The 16,353-nt window shown below is 38.2% G+C and overlaps 3 protein-coding genes across 8 annotated transcripts; 1 reads left to right on the forward strand and 2 right to left on the reverse strand.

Annotated features, from left to right (window-relative positions):
• Positions 1-750: 750 nt before the first annotated feature.
• Positions 751-2,701, forward strand: ntmt1 (N-terminal Xaa-Pro-Lys N-methyltransferase 1). The gene is made up of 4 exons (XM_020926126.2): positions 751-905; positions 1,449-1,608; positions 1,792-2,044; positions 2,127-2,701. The coding sequence occupies exons 2-4, from the start codon at positions 1,450-1,452 to the stop codon at positions 2,381-2,383; spliced, it is 669 nt and encodes a 222-aa protein (XP_020781785.1). The 5' UTR covers positions 751-905; position 1,449; the 3' UTR covers positions 2,384-2,701.
• ndor1 (NADPH dependent diflavin oxidoreductase 1) lies at positions 2,068-8,137 on the reverse strand. Of its 2 annotated transcripts, XM_020926123.2 has the most exons (15): positions 7,997-8,137; positions 7,179-7,320; positions 6,986-7,063; positions 6,470-6,567; positions 6,287-6,385; positions 6,107-6,208; positions 5,814-6,008; positions 5,619-5,746; positions 5,019-5,230; positions 4,588-4,695; positions 4,388-4,502; positions 3,732-3,878; positions 3,543-3,661; positions 3,384-3,478; positions 2,068-3,193 (listed from the first exon to the last, which is right to left on the reverse strand). In XM_020926123.2, exons 2-15 carry the CDS (start codon positions 7,311-7,313, stop codon positions 3,049-3,051), a joined length of 1,776 nt encoding a protein of 591 aa, XP_020781782.1. In that variant the 5' UTR covers positions 7,314-7,320; positions 7,997-8,137; the 3' UTR covers positions 2,068-3,048. The 2 variants fall into 2 exon arrangements, with proteins under 2 accessions (XP_020781782.1, XP_020781783.1); XM_020926124.2 differs by lacking the exon at positions 7,997-8,137 and having other exon boundaries at positions 7,179-7,990.
• Positions 7,999-15,291, reverse strand: lrsam1 (leucine rich repeat and sterile alpha motif containing 1). 5 transcript variants are annotated; one of them, XM_020926122.2, is made up of 26 exons: positions 15,136-15,291; positions 14,485-14,568; positions 14,324-14,380; positions 13,943-13,987; positions 13,784-13,861; positions 13,629-13,697; positions 13,477-13,561; positions 13,289-13,410; positions 13,128-13,218; positions 12,944-13,053; positions 12,829-12,858; positions 12,618-12,740; positions 12,399-12,538; positions 12,283-12,327; positions 11,674-11,744; positions 11,414-11,513; positions 11,245-11,332; positions 11,066-11,140; positions 10,754-10,834; positions 10,236-10,331; positions 10,039-10,137; positions 9,782-9,913; positions 9,616-9,682; positions 9,254-9,447; positions 8,964-9,119; positions 8,051-8,187 (listed from the first exon to the last, which is right to left on the reverse strand). In XM_020926122.2, the coding sequence occupies exons 2-25, from the start codon at positions 14,554-14,556 to the stop codon at positions 8,997-8,999; spliced, it is 2,193 nt and encodes a 730-aa protein (XP_020781781.2). In that variant the 5' UTR covers positions 14,557-14,568; positions 15,136-15,291; the 3' UTR covers positions 8,051-8,187; positions 8,964-8,996. The 5 variants fall into 5 exon arrangements, with proteins under 5 accessions (XP_055009333.1, XP_020781781.2, XP_055009332.1 ...); XM_055153357.1 differs by lacking the exon at positions 8,051-8,187 and adding an exon at positions 14,913-15,037 and having other exon boundaries at positions 8,241-9,119; XM_055153358.1 differs by lacking the exon at positions 8,964-9,119 and having other exon boundaries at positions 7,999-8,187.
• Positions 15,292-16,353: the final 1,062 nt, after the last annotated feature.

The raw sequence follows: 16,353 nt of genomic DNA on the forward strand, positions 1-16,353 counted from the left end.
GTATTACACTTAGCTACAGCCACATTGCCATCTCGTGGTAATAAAATATAGGGCACAATAGTGCACAATATAGTGCACAAATGTTAATTGTGTTTAAAGCCAGTATATTGTTGACTGAACAAATATTATATCTGAAAAATGCATGTTTTTCTTCTAGATAATGTGTCGAAATGGCTCATTAATTAGTTTACACAGGCCTAAATAACCTATTTTAGATAAATAACAAACTAAAATTAACGTCTCATATTTACACACACACTGAACAAAAACATTTGTTTTTATTATATTGTTTAAATTGAATGATGAAGCCTATCCACAAAATTAATAGCCCATTTGTTGTATAAGCCTAATAATATTAAACTGTGTATGATTTTCATATTTAAAGAAGAGACGTTAGGATGGACATTAATATCAAACTTTAACATGCTGCTTAATGTTATGAACATATTAATGAAATAGCCTACTCTTGTTTTACTGGGGTGAGCAGGATCACTTCTCCACAGATCTGACCTGTAACATGGCCTTGTGGCGTCACCTACTTGATTTGGTTATAGATGGAACTTTAATGCCAGATTTCAAGCAAAGCTGGTGGCGGACTTCCTACCAGAAAAGTTACATAGTGCATCTTTAATCAGAATTGAAGTAACTATTTATGAAATCTAGGCAAAAAGTTAATAAATAGAAACTCTTTGAGTGGTGTTCAGTGATCAGCAGAGGGCGACATTGACTCTCCTCGGGGCCAGGAACCAAATAAGGAAATGACGTGGTCCATGTGCCACAGTTCCAGGTCTCAAATAGAAAAAAGCACCCTATGCCAGGACCCAGGACCCAGGACCCAGGAGACAGGAGACAGACCCGTGTAGGCCGAGCTGGGGGTGAGGAGCACGTTAAGGGACAAACTGCAGGTTTGTAGCCTATCGATCGGCTTAGATAGAAACTAACTGTTGCAAAAAGTTGGCTATCATGACCAGTAGAGAGAGTTCATTGTTGAGTGGTTTGGTGTGGTTCACACGCGTATCAAACTTTACACCCTAATAACATCAGCAAGAAACAATTTATGTCAAACTTCCCACGTTTTGTCGCAGTTGCTCTTATTTTTGACCATAAAGTATCCACGTGTTTTAACTAAGAGAGGCTCATAAACCGTTACCGAGGCTATATCTTTGTGTCCATGTCACTGGAATTGCAAGAATCTTGATGTTTCGGTCAGACGACGAGTGTTGACAGCTGAGCCACCTGGACAGGGCATTTGGCTCCTGCCTGTTGGGAGATAATGAGCACTACAAGTTTAGTCTCAGTGTTGTCGAATGAAGAAATGGGTTATTCATGGTCTCATGGATTAAATGTGTATGTCTTTGTATTGGCCTACCATAACCCAGTTTTACCAAATGTTTATAAAATACTAACATTTCACAGTAATCAGATTATTTCTGTGTATTTTGTTTCAGGATGGATGATATAGCAAAGAATGAGACAAGTTTCTACTCCAACGCTGAAGGTTACTGGAAGGATGTGCCCCCTACAGTGGATGGGATGCTTGGTGGCTATGGCAGCATCTCCAGCATTGATATCAATGGATCTAAAGCTTTCCTACAGAAATATCTTGGTGTAAGAAATGACGGTCTCTATATTATGAAAATTATATTCTTAATAAATAACATTTTCCTACTACAAACATTTTATTTTACTAGTTACATCTGAAGGAGCCTTCAATTTATATTTTACTCCGAGTTTAGAACATAAAATCCTGCTTCAAATCCTAAAGCTCTTTTTTTTGTGTATTGATCAAAGGAAGGAGAGGGTAAGACCACTGCAGGTTGTGCCCTTGACTGTGGAGCGGGTATCGGAAGAATCACCAAGCGCCTCTTATTGCCTCTTTTTAAAACTGTGGACTTGGTGGATGTGACACAGGAGTTTCTGGACAAAGCAAAAACATATCTCGGAGAGGACAGTAAAAGAGTGGGGAACTTTTTCTGTAGCGGCTTACAAGACTTTGTACCAGAGAGTGGGCGATATGATGTGATATGGATTCAATGGGTAATTGGTGAGTACATGTTTCGACAAGACTTGTGTTGTTTTAAGTTTTTAATAATAGCTAAAGCACTTAGTTTTTCACTCTCTTTCAGGACACTTGACAGACAACCATCTGGTGGAGTTTCTGCAGCGCTGTCAGAAAGCACTGCGGCCCAACGGGCTGATCGTAATTAAGGACAATGTGTCTTATGAGGGGGTGGTTCCTGATGAAGTGGACAGCAGTGTTTGTAGGGATCTTAACATAGTCCGTAGTCTAGTGAGAAGAGCTGGTTTACAAATTGTCCAAGAAGAACAGCAAATGAACCTCCCAAAAGAGATCTACCAGGTCCACACTCTAGCACTGAGATGAAAGGATTTAATATACTTTGACTGTTGTGTTGAAAGGGCAAAACAAAGTGTTTAGGAAAATATTTTTCTCTGACCTATGAAGAAATTCTACAAAAACAGTCATTGTGTAGTGGAAAATTATTAATTAGAAATATTAAAATGCTGCTTGTTTTCTAAAGCTGGGTTTTAATATACAGGACTATATTGATGATGAAGCCGGCCAATCACGGTTTTATGGTCTTTTGAATATACTGTACACCATTGTTTATTTTCAGAAAAGGTGTGGAATTACTAAAGCCTATAACTTAATAAAACAAATGTTCTTTTTTGTTTTATATTATCTGTGGATTGCAGGGTGATGAAAAATGAGCACTGTTACAATTAACAAAACACTGGATATTGTCAAAAGGATTCAAAATACCAGGTATAATCAGTAAGCTAAGACCCATGATTATGAGATTTATCTTAGATGTAGATAATAAATAAATAATCCTCAATAAATACAGTGCATATTAAAGAATTCTTTGATTGTGCATTCTATGGATGTTAGACTACACAAGCCAGACAGTTTTATCTGGTTTGGAGTTAAAATAAAATACTAAAAGGCAGTCAAGTATCCAGAAAGCCCATGAATCAAATAATGAAAACACCATATTTCCAAAGCAGAAACTGTAGAAGGTCATGTGATCAGGACCAGGTCTCACTCTGGAGTCGACCTGACTGCTCCATAGCAACCACCATCTGCTCTGCAGCCTCAGCAGAGACTGCACCTTGCTGCTGAAAAACACCTTTCAGAGCATCACGCACACTACTGGGCATCTCTTTGGCATTTCTACAATGGAGCAAAAAAAAAAAACATAATTTAAAACTCTAGTGGTCATATGTTATACTGACACATCACACTCACATCAGTGTACTTCCAATTAACAAGTTTGCTTTTTGTTAAATCATTAAGTTGGAAGATCAAATAAGGGTAAGTCCTGTTTGACAGAATGAAAGATTCATCCTTAATTTCAACTTACCCAGCGATATAAAAGCATGCATTTTTACTGGCTATCAAGTGCATCAGAAGTTCAGCATTTTCACTTATTCGATGTTGAACATAGACTTTGTCTTCCTGTATGAAAATAAAATTAAGATTTAGCAATTTAACAGAGATAAGACAATATTATATTTGTCACCTGGTCTCGAGAAAAGGCAGTAAAGAGAGTCAAATGTCCTGCCTGTATCTTCTCTTCCCATTCAGTTTTGAAATAGAAGTCTTTAGATTTGGATCGGCACCCAAAGAACAGAACATTGGCTGCAAAAGAAAGCAAACCTGTGAGATGACAGGAACTCCAGTTGCACTGAAAGGGTAAAAAAAGCCTCACCTGTTTTTCCTTCAGCTGTCCTTTCCTGCACAGCAGATCTAAATGGTGCCACCCCTGTTCCAGGCCCTACCATTATGACTGGAGTATCCTGGTCTTTGGGAAACTTCAGTGTGCCTTTTTTCACCCACAGCGGTACATACAGCTCTTCTGGAAATTTAAATTTGAAAAATAGAAAATATTAAATGAAAAAAATACATATGGGCTTGATCTCTCCCCTGGCCCCTGTGGTGGTTCCTAGTGGTGGTGGACATCTCTCTGCTCCCGGTGCAGACGGCTCCTCTGATGGTGCTTTCTCAACTGGTTCGCCTGTATTCAGCCTCACATTTTATTGTGTCCGGTTATGTATTTTAGCATGTTAGTGTGTGTGTGAGTGTGTGTCTGTGTGTGTGTGTGTGCATGTTTGTGTGTGCATGTTTGTGTGTATGTGAGTGTGCGTGTTTGGGTTGTTTGACTGTGTGGGGTTGGGGGTGTGGGGGTTGGGTTGGTGGGTGGGTGGTTGGGTGGTTGGAAATGCGGGACTGTTTTTAATCACTGTAAAGCACTTTGTGTTGCATTTTGTATGAAAAGTGCTTTATAAATAAAGTTTGATTTGATTTGATTTGATATGAAGAAAACTGCAATACAATCATAACGAAAGGCTTACCAGAATACTGTACCTTTTTCAGGATCAAGTGAAGCTAACCAATTTGAGCACAGCCCTCTTCTGGGTTTATACAACTTTGTCTTATAACGAACTACAGCAACAAGTATCTGGAGTTTGTTTGGATGAGCCTGTATCGACAGAGGGATACAAATCTCTTTTCACATGACATTACAGTCTAAAATTGTAGCAGTAGTGGATTCATTATTCATTAACCTTTAAGGAGGATGCAATAGAGAATGAGCGAGGCTGGATCTCAGGAAACAAATCCAGAAGATAATCCACTTTGATTTCTGCTGTAGTATGTGGAAAATCAGACAGAACCTGCAAACAAGCAACAAACATTGCATTTACAATCCCAAATAATTTTCATTTGAATAATTTAATCTCATAATTTGGAATGTATGTGAAACCGTCATTGTCTATATGTAATATTTAAGACACAATTTTTTTCCATTAAAGTTACTTTTTATTGTTTATGATAATACAATGGGCTTCAAAATGTGATTTTGTGATGATGTATATTTCAAGTTAATTTTAGACTACGGGAGAAATTTAGAAATTTGTGGGGGGCACCATAGTCTCTCTTATTGATGAGAAACACTTTATAAGTGTGTGTCATGTGTTTGTTTTCGGAGCGTAATCACCTCCAGTGCGGTGCGTCGTGGTCGGCTGCAGTAAGCATGCAGGTCGTCCTGTCCTGCTGTGGAGCTAAATTCTACTAGTTTTTCCCGTTCAAGTTCATTGGTGGCAAAGGTCAAAAGCAACTCAAAGAAGGATCGGCGAGGCACTGCAGCGATGTCAAGGTATGTTTCCACCAGTTGGCGCACAGAGCAGGGCTGAGGAAGTCTGGCTGGAACTAAAAAAAGAAAAGGCAAAGGAGAAATTCAATTTGTCAACTGGACAAATGTTTATTCAGGTTGAAAACATTTTGCAGCTCATCCAAGCTGCATTTTCAGTTCTGGTCAGATTACTGGTTGGAAACTGCCTCATAGCTACTTGAAGGGAGAAGCTAACTGCAATGAAGCTAAAACACATATTTGTTTACAGTTTCTGTTTATTAGCTGGGTCTATTGAACTGCCTGCCTGAGTCATATTTAGCATAATCATTTAGCCCCCTAATGGGCGAGGTCACATCTATTTGCATATGAGTTATCTCTGTGTGTGTCCCACCAGCAATCTGACTTGAACTGAAGAAGCCGCTTGGATGAGTGCCTTCTTCAGAATTATATTATACATAATTATACCTGGTGTGTTTTCTGTCGGGCTGAGAGTAAATCTGGACTCTAGATCTAATTTCAGAAGCTGGCAAAACTGTTGCACATCCTCTGCTGCATTACAAGGGCGTATCATAACCACATCACCAGCAGAAAACCTACAAATTATCCAAGAGCAATGGCAATATAATGCAAATCCATAAAACTTCAAATGGGTACACTCACTCTATTTTGGATCCAGTGATATCAAATTCAAACAGTCTCACATCCTGAAAGTGTGACACATCAGTCACTCTTGTATTGGACAAAAATTTAGCAGGAAAAGGACAAGAAGAGGGCATGGTCTGCTCTGTAGAGCTTGCTAGTAAGGTCACATCAGTGTCACCTTCCAAAAAGTTTAAAGTAAATGTCGGAGGAAGCCTGTAGTGAGTAAGAATTAGAATTAGAATTAGAATTAAGAATTATGGCGCTTATTCTGAAAAGGATCCATCAATTTATTAGACTAAATCAATACTAACGCTTCATCTTCTTTTAATGAGGGTAAAGCTTTCAAAGAAGGATGCAGAGTATAAAACCTTTGCCAGAATGAAAACAGCCAAGGGTCTATCACTGCATCTGACCTGTAAAACAAAGTGTACAAGGGATGTAAATATGAGCATTATACCATAGCTTCAGGATGTTCTGTAACATACTCCTACCCAAGCTCATGTTGATCATCCGCCAGCCCAACAGGGAGCAGCATAGAGGCTCCTAGCTGCTGAAGACGTTTATGGAGCTTTTTAGCCACAAAATTAAACCTGTAATTGGCATGTACTGTGTATAAACAATCTACTCTCATTTAAAGTGAAGGCATTTTATTACAAAGCTATGTCTGAACTTACTTTGGATATGAGGAATCTCCCAGGCCCAGGACAGCACAGTCCAGCTGACACAGAGAACCAGCAGGCAAAGACTTTCTAAAAATGAATTTCCAGAAATTCTGAAACAAAGGTTAGAATTTTGGCCTAAATGTGATAACCATACAAAATAAAACATTTTTTTAAGACTCTAGGCCAGGAGTCTCCAACCTGTAGCTCGGGAGCAACCAGTAGCTCTCCACCCCATTCCAAGTACCTCACCAAGGTATTTCTGAATTATATGTGTTGTGTTGAATAAGTATAATTTGATGAATTACCATTGTAAATCTATAATTTTAATGTCCAGTTTTGTGCAGTAATAAATGAATAATGGTTTATAGTTTATAGGCATCTAACTGTCCCCAATCTAAGGCTGTGGCTCTTATAATTCTCAATTTCTTGCAACTGTTAAAATAAGTAGTTCTTTGGCATTTTTGTTTTGTAAAGGTAGCTCACCAGAGGAAAAAGGTTGGAGACCCTTGCTCTAGGTTCTAGCCCTACCCTCATATTGTCTGGTGGGTCTCCCTGGCCAGTGGTGGCACACACAAAGACAACAGTGGACTCTGAGATCAATGTGGCCTGGTTATTGAATATAGAGAAAGCAGAATTAAAATGTATGTTTTAAAAGAAAAGGAAAAAACATTCGGCTGCAAAACAAACCAATATAAAACCTAAGTAAATTAAATGCACTTACAATATTGTAGCTATCAAGAGACAAGGTCTGGACCTGCAGTCGTCTTCTTTTAGCCTGTCGGGCAATCCTTTGGGCTGTGTCCTGGGCTGTTCCAGTCTGACTCCCATACAGTATCAGCAAAGATTGGTCTGACATGTTCTAACTGGAACAATATCACAGGATGGAGGAGGATAGAGTAGTTTAAATTTTACTCAGACAGCAGTAGCTCATAGTTGGAGTTTTTGTCCAAGCAAAGGTCTGCGGTTCAACCCCCCCTTCACAAGTGCAGCCTGTGCCTTTGGGCAAAACACTTAACTCACATTTCCTCCATTGCATACCTACACTGGTCCATGTAGAAATAGGCGAGTGTTTACACTGATTTAATAAATTAACTTAAGTTAAAGGTTAAGGTTAGGAGTGTTATTATGACATGCGCATTTTCCCCTCAGTTAATGCCGCTCAACAGCCACTTAACATTGATGCTCATTTTAGACGATATTATTCCTCAATCAGGTTAGAGTTAGAATTAGGTTTCGTAATAGAAATTTGTCTTATGGCTAAGGCTAAATTGGGGGGAAATTACGCATTTGATTTTTAACAAGTGGACAGAAGTCCCCCCGGAGGAGCTGGAGGACGTGTCTGGGGTGAAGGAAGTCTGGGAGTCCCTGCTTAGACTGCTGCCCCCACGACCCGGCCCCGGATAAGCCGAAGAAAATGGATGGATGGACAGAAGTCTGTATTACATCCATGGACTTATTGCATCCACGGATCTACTATATGACCATGGCTGCCTCTCCTCCGTAAACATATGTAAACAATCTAAATGTAATATAACTTACCCAGGCTTTCTTCGACAGTTTCACATGTAAAGAATAATCTCACAAAGCGCCTACGTTAAGGGTTTAACTCGTGTTTGGGTAACTTCTGTAGAGATGCGAGGACATGACAGGACCACATCATCCACGGGCCTTCACCGCCACACTTTACGGCAACTCATATCGGCGGCCAGTGATTGGCTCATGCGGTGGTGCTGCATTCAAGACACACAAAAAAAATTCAGAAAAGACCACAACTTCACAAAACTATCAGTGCATGTGCGAATTTAATAATGTTTTAATGACACTGAAGAGGCTCATGTACAGTCATAATTCTATGCATATTATAGTTAAATTTAAGAGCACTTTTGCATTCCAACTTGTGTTAGTTGACATACAGACACAGACTGAAACATGCAGTTAAATGACAGAAAATACAGAAGCAGAAAATATGAAAGATAAATACTGTAAAATACTAATAAGATACTAGTGAGTTTATATCTTATTCATACATTTCTCTCTTATGGCTGTAACTCCTACACATGTAAATGTAAGTGAACATTTATGATGATATCTTACTGCTCAAACTATATGCCCCTGGTGGAATTAATAATGTCTGAATCTGAATACAATATACAATAAAGGATATGAAATGCAAATGATTTTATATAATCACAGTATATGATTGCACATTTATCTGAGTTTAGTTATATATTATGTACATTAGCCATATTATACCAATGGCAGTCTGAGAACAGCAAGCTTAAAACAAAAAGGTACAATATCATAGAATGTTATGACAGCGGTGTTACGACTGCACTTTGGTGAGCACTAGTAAAACTGACTTTAAGAAAAGGCACTCACTGAAGGAATTTTGTAAAACAGACTCATTTAAAAGAGGCTCTAAAATATCTTACAAATAAAAATAAAAATAGATGACAGTGATATTGAAGTAGAACTTCATGCCATTTTAGCTCAGAACAGCAGTCACCAGCTAAACAGGAGTAGAGGAGTGGAGTCTGTTTTAACTGTGGAAAAGACGAATCCTCTGAGAAATAGTGGCGCGACACATGGGGCAGTTCTGCAGAGCATCACTGCACACCTGACAGCAGCACACATGTCCACAAGGCAGGAAGATGACCTGAGACTGGGGGAAAAATATATTTTTTTCATTTATGCTAAAAAACTTGCCATTTTCATACTACATACTGTATGTTACCACACCACTTCAAGAGTATTACAATTATAGAGAGAAATGGTGAGATTGTAATAAAAGCTTACCCCAGTTTCCATGCAGACAACACACTCGGAGCTCCCTGGCCCATCCACAGGACTTGGGGCAGAGGGCGTGACAGGGGTGCCCGGGGTGAGAGGTGGACTGGGATAATGAATGGGAGATATATTTGAGAGGACAGGGGAGGGTACAGAACGACCAGAGGATGGTCCTGCTTCATCCTCTTCTGCTTTACAGGCCCCTGAGAGAGAGTGAGATGAAAACACGTAACACATAAATTAATTACTTCTTAGGTAGAGGTTTTAATACTTTATGTCAAGTAATCTGTCTTGTTGTTTTTTGCTAACACATTACATTTTTTAAGTATATTGTTGTTCAAAAGTGCAAATTAGTTTGTTGTGTCATATACCTTGAGACCCATCTTCTTGAGCCCATTTTAAAAGTGCTTTCTGAATACCCACTTCATTAATTCCAAGCTAAAACAGAAAAAAGAAAAGTTTAAACTGGTATAGTTTTTGGTAAATGTATGCAGTGGAGGTAAAAAAACAACAACAAACAAACAAACAAAAAAACACCTTCTTGAGGTCAGCAGGAGTCATTTGTCGAAGGGCCTTAGTAGTTATCTTATGATGAGCCAGAATCGGCAGATAATGTTGAACTGACAGTCTGCATAAGAGATTCACTAGCTCTATCTCCACGCCAGCTTCCTGTAATAAAAAAAAACAAAAAAAACAAAACAATTGTATGAAAATATTACTGTGTTATATAAAAATAATATTGTGGTGCGTGACAATAAATAAAGTAAAATAAACAAAACTAGAAAACTCTGTACCTGCATCCGAAGAGATATAGGTTTGGCATCTAGAAGTCGCTGATACTGAATCATCCAATAGTTCTGCTGACTGGACTCACACTTCTGCTCAAGCTCCATCTAAAATTCACAACAAATCAATTCCAGTGATGTAAACTTGAAGGGTTGATCTATAAATAAAGTTGTGACTAATAAACATTAGACGAGTGTATTCTTACCAGAATCTGGCGTAGTTCCTGCTCTCTTTGATCTCTTTGTTTAAGAAGTTGCTGTAGTAAGTCGCCAAGAGCTTCACGCTGCTGCACCAAGACAACCTGCACAAACCACAGCAATGTAAAGGTTATACAAGGCATAGCACACGTCTTTACTAGGCTCAAGTACAATCCTTTCTCCCATCTTCTTGAGTGTTGCCTTTTCCAAAACTCTTGGCTGGTCTTAATTTTGTGTTCTGCGTCTTGTTTATTAGTGAGTCTCTAAATACCTTTCTTGCAAGATAATATAATACGCAGTATTATATCACATTTTACTGATTGAAGTTAAACACCCATTACTTGCTTTAGTCATGTTAGTCATAATATGGAAATAAATTTGAAAAATTTACATTTAATTTCCTGAACTGGGTTTTGGAAAGGGCCTGAGTTATTCATTCTTTTACATTTTGATTAAAAGCAATGGTATGGAAATAAAATAAATGCAAAAATTGAGTGAAGGCAAAGAAAAGGGAGATGACACCAACCTGTAAATTTTCAGCATCCAGATTACGTCTTTTAACCTCCAGTTTTGTCAGCTGCATTAACTCTGCCTCGATGAGTGTGATCTGGGGACAGTGGAGATACAGCCATTATGAGGCGGGCAAATAGCAGGGAAGTGGTTGACAGGTAGGCCATGGCAAAATGTTAATGATAATTAGCAAAGGCAAAAAAAAAAAAAAAAAAAATCACATCAACAAAACAAAAATGGCTGTCTAAAAACATGACATTAGAGCGGTCAGTTTATGGATCACTCCTGGATGAGTGATGGATTACAGTGACAATCTAACGTCACTAACCTGGTTACGTATGTAGCCATGTACGCTGTCTTTTTGCAACTGTAAGGCTTGAAATGCAGCTTTTTGCATCTCTTCCTGTGGAAACAATTTACAAGATTGCTGATATATTTGAACAAATCGATAAATGTTCATTAAAACCAATGGAACATTTCTGACTTATAACAAGAATTAGCCTGTACCTCTTGCAATATTTGTGCGATGGCTTTAGATTTGTCCAAAACTTGCAGGGACAACATTTTGTCAAACCTTCGGTCCATTGTTTCCATACTAAGAAAAACAGTTTATGTAAGCTGTCATTAATTTTGTTGTCATGTTTTCTTAAGTCTCTTTCTGTAGAGCATATTTTACCTCCTATAAGCCTCAGAGACAAGATTCTGCCTTCGATAGTCACTTTCTTTCTGCAGGAGGCGCACAGCACAGCTGTCTGAAAGCATCTTCTGCATAGCCGCTAAGACACTCACACAAAAGTCAGCTTATTAGACAGACTTTATACAGCTATAATAACAAACTAATAATAATGTACATGATTCTTATAAAAAGTTTGTAATAGGATTATTTTTTAAGTACCAAAAATAAAAGTGTTGTTAAAATGATAGTTCAAAGCTAACCTGCCACCTCCCTCTTCCTCAATGAATTGGCTTCCTCCTGTGTGATAGCAGTAAGATGCTCCATTCGAATCCTGAAAAAAAAAAAAAAAAAAAAGGTTACAAATGTTAACACCACCTCTTCACCATCATTGTCAAATTAAAGTAGTGAATGTAGGAATAAATTCACTACTTTAAAAACATAAACGGCCTGTGTTCCCAGATATCCAATCTATTAACAATAAAAACAATTTCCAAGGTTTTTTATATATATTGAGGGGTCCATAGAAAACTTCCTCAATGATGTGTTGATGAGAAGGCCTGTATTACAGCCAGACAGGAGTCCATTTTCCATAAATATTCAGAAACGTGCAGCAGCAAAATCAACCATGACACCTCAAATCCCTGGCAAAGAACACACTAATTGACAAAACAGAGGAAACGTGGCTTGCAATTTTCTTAACATCTAGTAAATACAGTCAATACAACAGTGCATAAGCCTTTCGCTTTCCACTAGAAGGCACTTCACAAATAGTCACCCACAGTAATGGATATATGAAATGGAAAGTGCTCTCCTACATCATTATTATGGGCTAAACGACTTGGGTTTATAGAAATAACCCCTTCACTCACCGATCCTCTTCTAAGGCTTGGAGAAACTCTGCGCTCTTCTTTTGTCTACACACATACAGACAAAATGTAAAGAACCTTAAAAACCCACTGTCCAAAAACAACTGAAAAAATCTCACCGATTGTTGTCCATGAGCATACTGTCAATGCGGCTGGTGATGTCATCCTCCACTTGCCGTACCTTCTCCAGCACCAGGAGCCGCTCTGCCTCCTGAGCCCTCTGCTGCTGAGTGAGGCCTTCATCGATTTTCTCTTGCTCCTAAATAACACAGAACAGTCATTAGCTAGATTTATCAGTTTATCATACAAATACTTCATTTTGCACTCTATTCATGTACCTGCCGTACAGAGTTGAGAATGTTTTCTTTGAGAGAATTGTTCAGTAATAAAAGCTGAGTGTGCTCCCTGTGTTTTTCTTCCAAATGCTGCTCAAAGGCCAGCCTCTCCTGGTGCTTCTGCTCCTGGTTAGGACAGTAATCAGTTAATGTCTCATGGAGCCACAACAAACAAAAGCTTCAGATCACACAGCATTTTCATGGATTTACTTGCCTTTCTCTTCTCATAGTCGCTAAATTTGGTCTGCGTTAAAAACAAAGAGAACATAACATTTCAGACATGTCCCATCACCAATAGGTTCGGTCAGATTTATTTTAAAATAACACACCTGCCAGGCCTCCTCTTGGCCATCCAAACAGTCTGTATTGTCTCTGACAGAGTCATTCTCCAGCACCGGCAGGAGGTACTGTGAAGGGGGGCAGTACTCCACTCCCAGCTCTGGTAGAAAAAAACAAAGTTGAGCATAATAAATTTTAATTATAATGGATATAGAAACCATAGTCAAACCTTACCAGAGCAGAGGAAGCGCTGAATGCACTCTGTTCCCTCTGTGCACACAGTGTCAGGCGGGTAAATCATCTTAGCAGCATCAAGAGTAAAGCTCTGCCAAAAAATACTAAATAAGGCCATAGTAAAAAAATAAAATAAATGTCAGGATTTGTGAAATTCTAACCTCTAAAGTTCGTATAAGGGCTAGAGTTTTGGGCAGTTGGGCGATGTGATTGTCGCTCACATCCAAAGTGCGGAGGCTGCTCAGAGAGCCCATTGAGGAGGGTAGTTCACTGAGCTCATTACCTGTTCAAAATGCACATTGTTAACTCCTGCTATATGGCTTTGTTTGTCTGAAGTTGAAACTTTTACCCTTCAAATTTAGTGTCTGCAGGAACCGTAGCTCCCCAATTGAGTCTGGCAGCATCTTTAAAAGGTTCTTTTCCAGATTTAGGATCTAAAAGCAAAGGCACAGTCTGAAAGCTGGGCACAACCCATAGGACACATACAAAGTGAAAGTTTACCTGCAAAGATGTTAATTTTCCAATATCATCAGGGAGGGATGTAAGTCTATTTTCATGCAGGTCTAATACCTTAAAGGAAACATTACACATATGGAAGTAAGATGAAAAACAAACTAAACAATATACAGTCATTTGAACAATATCGAAAGCTTTACCTTAAGAGTGACTAAATTAGTGAGTTCACAACCTTTCGGAACCAAAGACTTTATTTCATTGCTGTGAACTATCAAGACCTATAGCAAAACAATAGAACACTTCAGAAACCAGTATTCATCCATTTTTATTTTTATTAAATATGCAATGTTACAGCATACCTTTTTCTGAAAGTGCTTACAATTTGAAAAAACACTGGAAGGAATCTGTGACAAAATCGTTTGTAGAGTTAATAAATGAAAATGATTGCAAGAACCCCAAGTAAACAAAACAAAAATAAGCAATAAGCCTAAAAACACTGCTGGTGCACAGAATGTCCAGAAACTGTTGAAAAAGCAATACCTATTTTTAAAATAGACTTTCTTTCAGACGTTCACTACTTTACTCACTACACTACTGAATTATACTTTTATCCCTTAAAGTAAGATGGATTAGGATGAGAAATGAAATCCAGAGTGAGACTGGACTTTGACCCATTCAATACTAATGTTAAACTATTATTACACATAAAAAACAAATTAGGTTTTAAATTAATTACCAACCTCTGAAAGCTCACAAGAAGATATGTCTAAAATGTCATCAGCACCTGCCTCCTTGGACTGAAAAGGAACAAATAAAAATAAAATGGTTATAATGGTAATAAAAAGGTTATATTTGAATGCATTTTATTTGTTTTATGCATTTCCTATACGTTTTTCCTCACCCGACAGAGCAGATACTCCAACCTCTTTTTGGCTTCCTCGCTGGGTTTCTTCTTCCTAAAGAACAGCGGCATCTTGGTTGGTATCTTAAAACATTAGATTAACAGTTCAGTATTATGTCACACAGTACATGTAACATAAATCCAACGAGAAATAAAAATGTATGTTCAACGAAAAACAAAACAAAACAAAAAAATGACGGCGTGATGATTTATGATAGATGGAGGAGAAGAAGTGGGAGGGGTAGTTGTTCCCGTAAATGACAAAGCAGATAGCTTAGAGTGCTAGGATGAAACACCACCAGAGATGCTTTACAAATACAACAATAACAATTTATTAACTAGCTACTACACTATTTGTGTTAAATGGTTAAACTGCATACTCCCTCTGGACTTACACATAAGTAATTAAGAGAAAACATGTAGCTTACCTCTGAGTTAAACCACAATGCTATGTTGACGTTAGCTTGTTTTGTTGAGGCACGACCAATGGCACAAACTTAAGTCTTACGGGACCTCAACACTGCTAATACTGATACCGTCCAACAAACCCACACTAAACATAATATAAAATGTTTATACTGTACGACTGTTAACTTTGCTCAAACATATGTATTTGTTAAAAACACAATACGATAAAAACAGACTATTTACCTAGACAGCCACTTGACAGTCTGAGTAGGAAGAGACGAAGTTAAAATTTATCGTAAAGATCACCAAAGTTGTGTCCCTTTTCACTGGTCACTCCTCTTTTATGATCATGTCTAAAATCATAACAATTGCGCCTCTTATTCTCACTCATGTTCTCATTTTTAGCAGTACATTTACACATAAATACTCACTGTTGCTCTCTACTGGACAAAGATGGCACAGCCTCACAGAGCGTCTCTAGATGTGCTCTTAAAGGTGATTTTGAAGATATATTTAGTTTTCATATGTTAATTACTATTCTCCAGCTAATGTCATCAACATTCCCTGGGGGTGTGATGTTATCTCTTGGTTCCGCTCTGTCTGAAGCTTTATTAAACTTTAATCTGTCCTTTATTTTAAGACCAGAAAGAAATTATCTGAACTACCACAGGTGAGCTGATTTATGCTGTTAAATAAGTCCCTCTACATTACAGTCACAACATAGCAAGCATTAGCAAGTAGTTTTTCAGGTACTCTCACCTTTGTGTTAAAAATCAAACACCTACAGCAGGGGTGTCCAAACCTTTTTTTTATCAAGGGCCACATATATAAACACAGACGAAGCAGAGGGCCGATTGAGGGCTGTAGACTGTAGACATGTGTGCATGTTTAACACATTAGAATGAGTCATCAGTCTTTATTCATGCTAAGATCCTTAAAACCACACACTAAATATTAAATATTAGCTTTATCAAGGTAGATTTTCAAAAAACTTGCAGTAAAATATAATTTTTTAATTGATGCGAGGTAATTTGGGCCAATTCACCTGGAAGTCTTAGGGCCAAGAAAAACTTGTCTGAGGGCCGCATTTGGCCCCTGAGTTTTCAGACTGTTTTAAACCCCCCCCCCCCCCCCCCCCCCCCCCCCCCCGAATAAAATTTGTTTTAATTTGTCACATTGTAGTTATTGTTTATTATCAATAATAATTAAATAATAAACCCCTAAAACCAGGCTTCACTTCACAAAAACAGTTAAATTAAATGGCGTCAGGAAGAGTCTATAAAAAACAATATTTTATTATGTTTATAACCTAATGCAATGTAGTGTGCATGGTTGTACACCAGAGGTCGTTGTACTCTTATCAATAACATCTGTTAAAAATATTTCAGAAGTGCCAACCCCGGTGATCCTTGGTGTCAGCACTCATAGTTTATAGTATTCAAATGATGATGTCATACTTCC

The sequence above is a fragment of the Boleophthalmus pectinirostris genome, unplaced genomic scaffold, assembly GCF_026225935.1.
Source record: "Boleophthalmus pectinirostris isolate CB_2022bp ecotype Guang Dong unplaced genomic scaffold, ASM2622593v1 HiC_scaffold_18, whole genome shotgun sequence".
NCBI classification, from domain to species: Eukaryota; Metazoa; Chordata; class Actinopteri; order Gobiiformes; family Gobiidae; genus Boleophthalmus; species Boleophthalmus pectinirostris.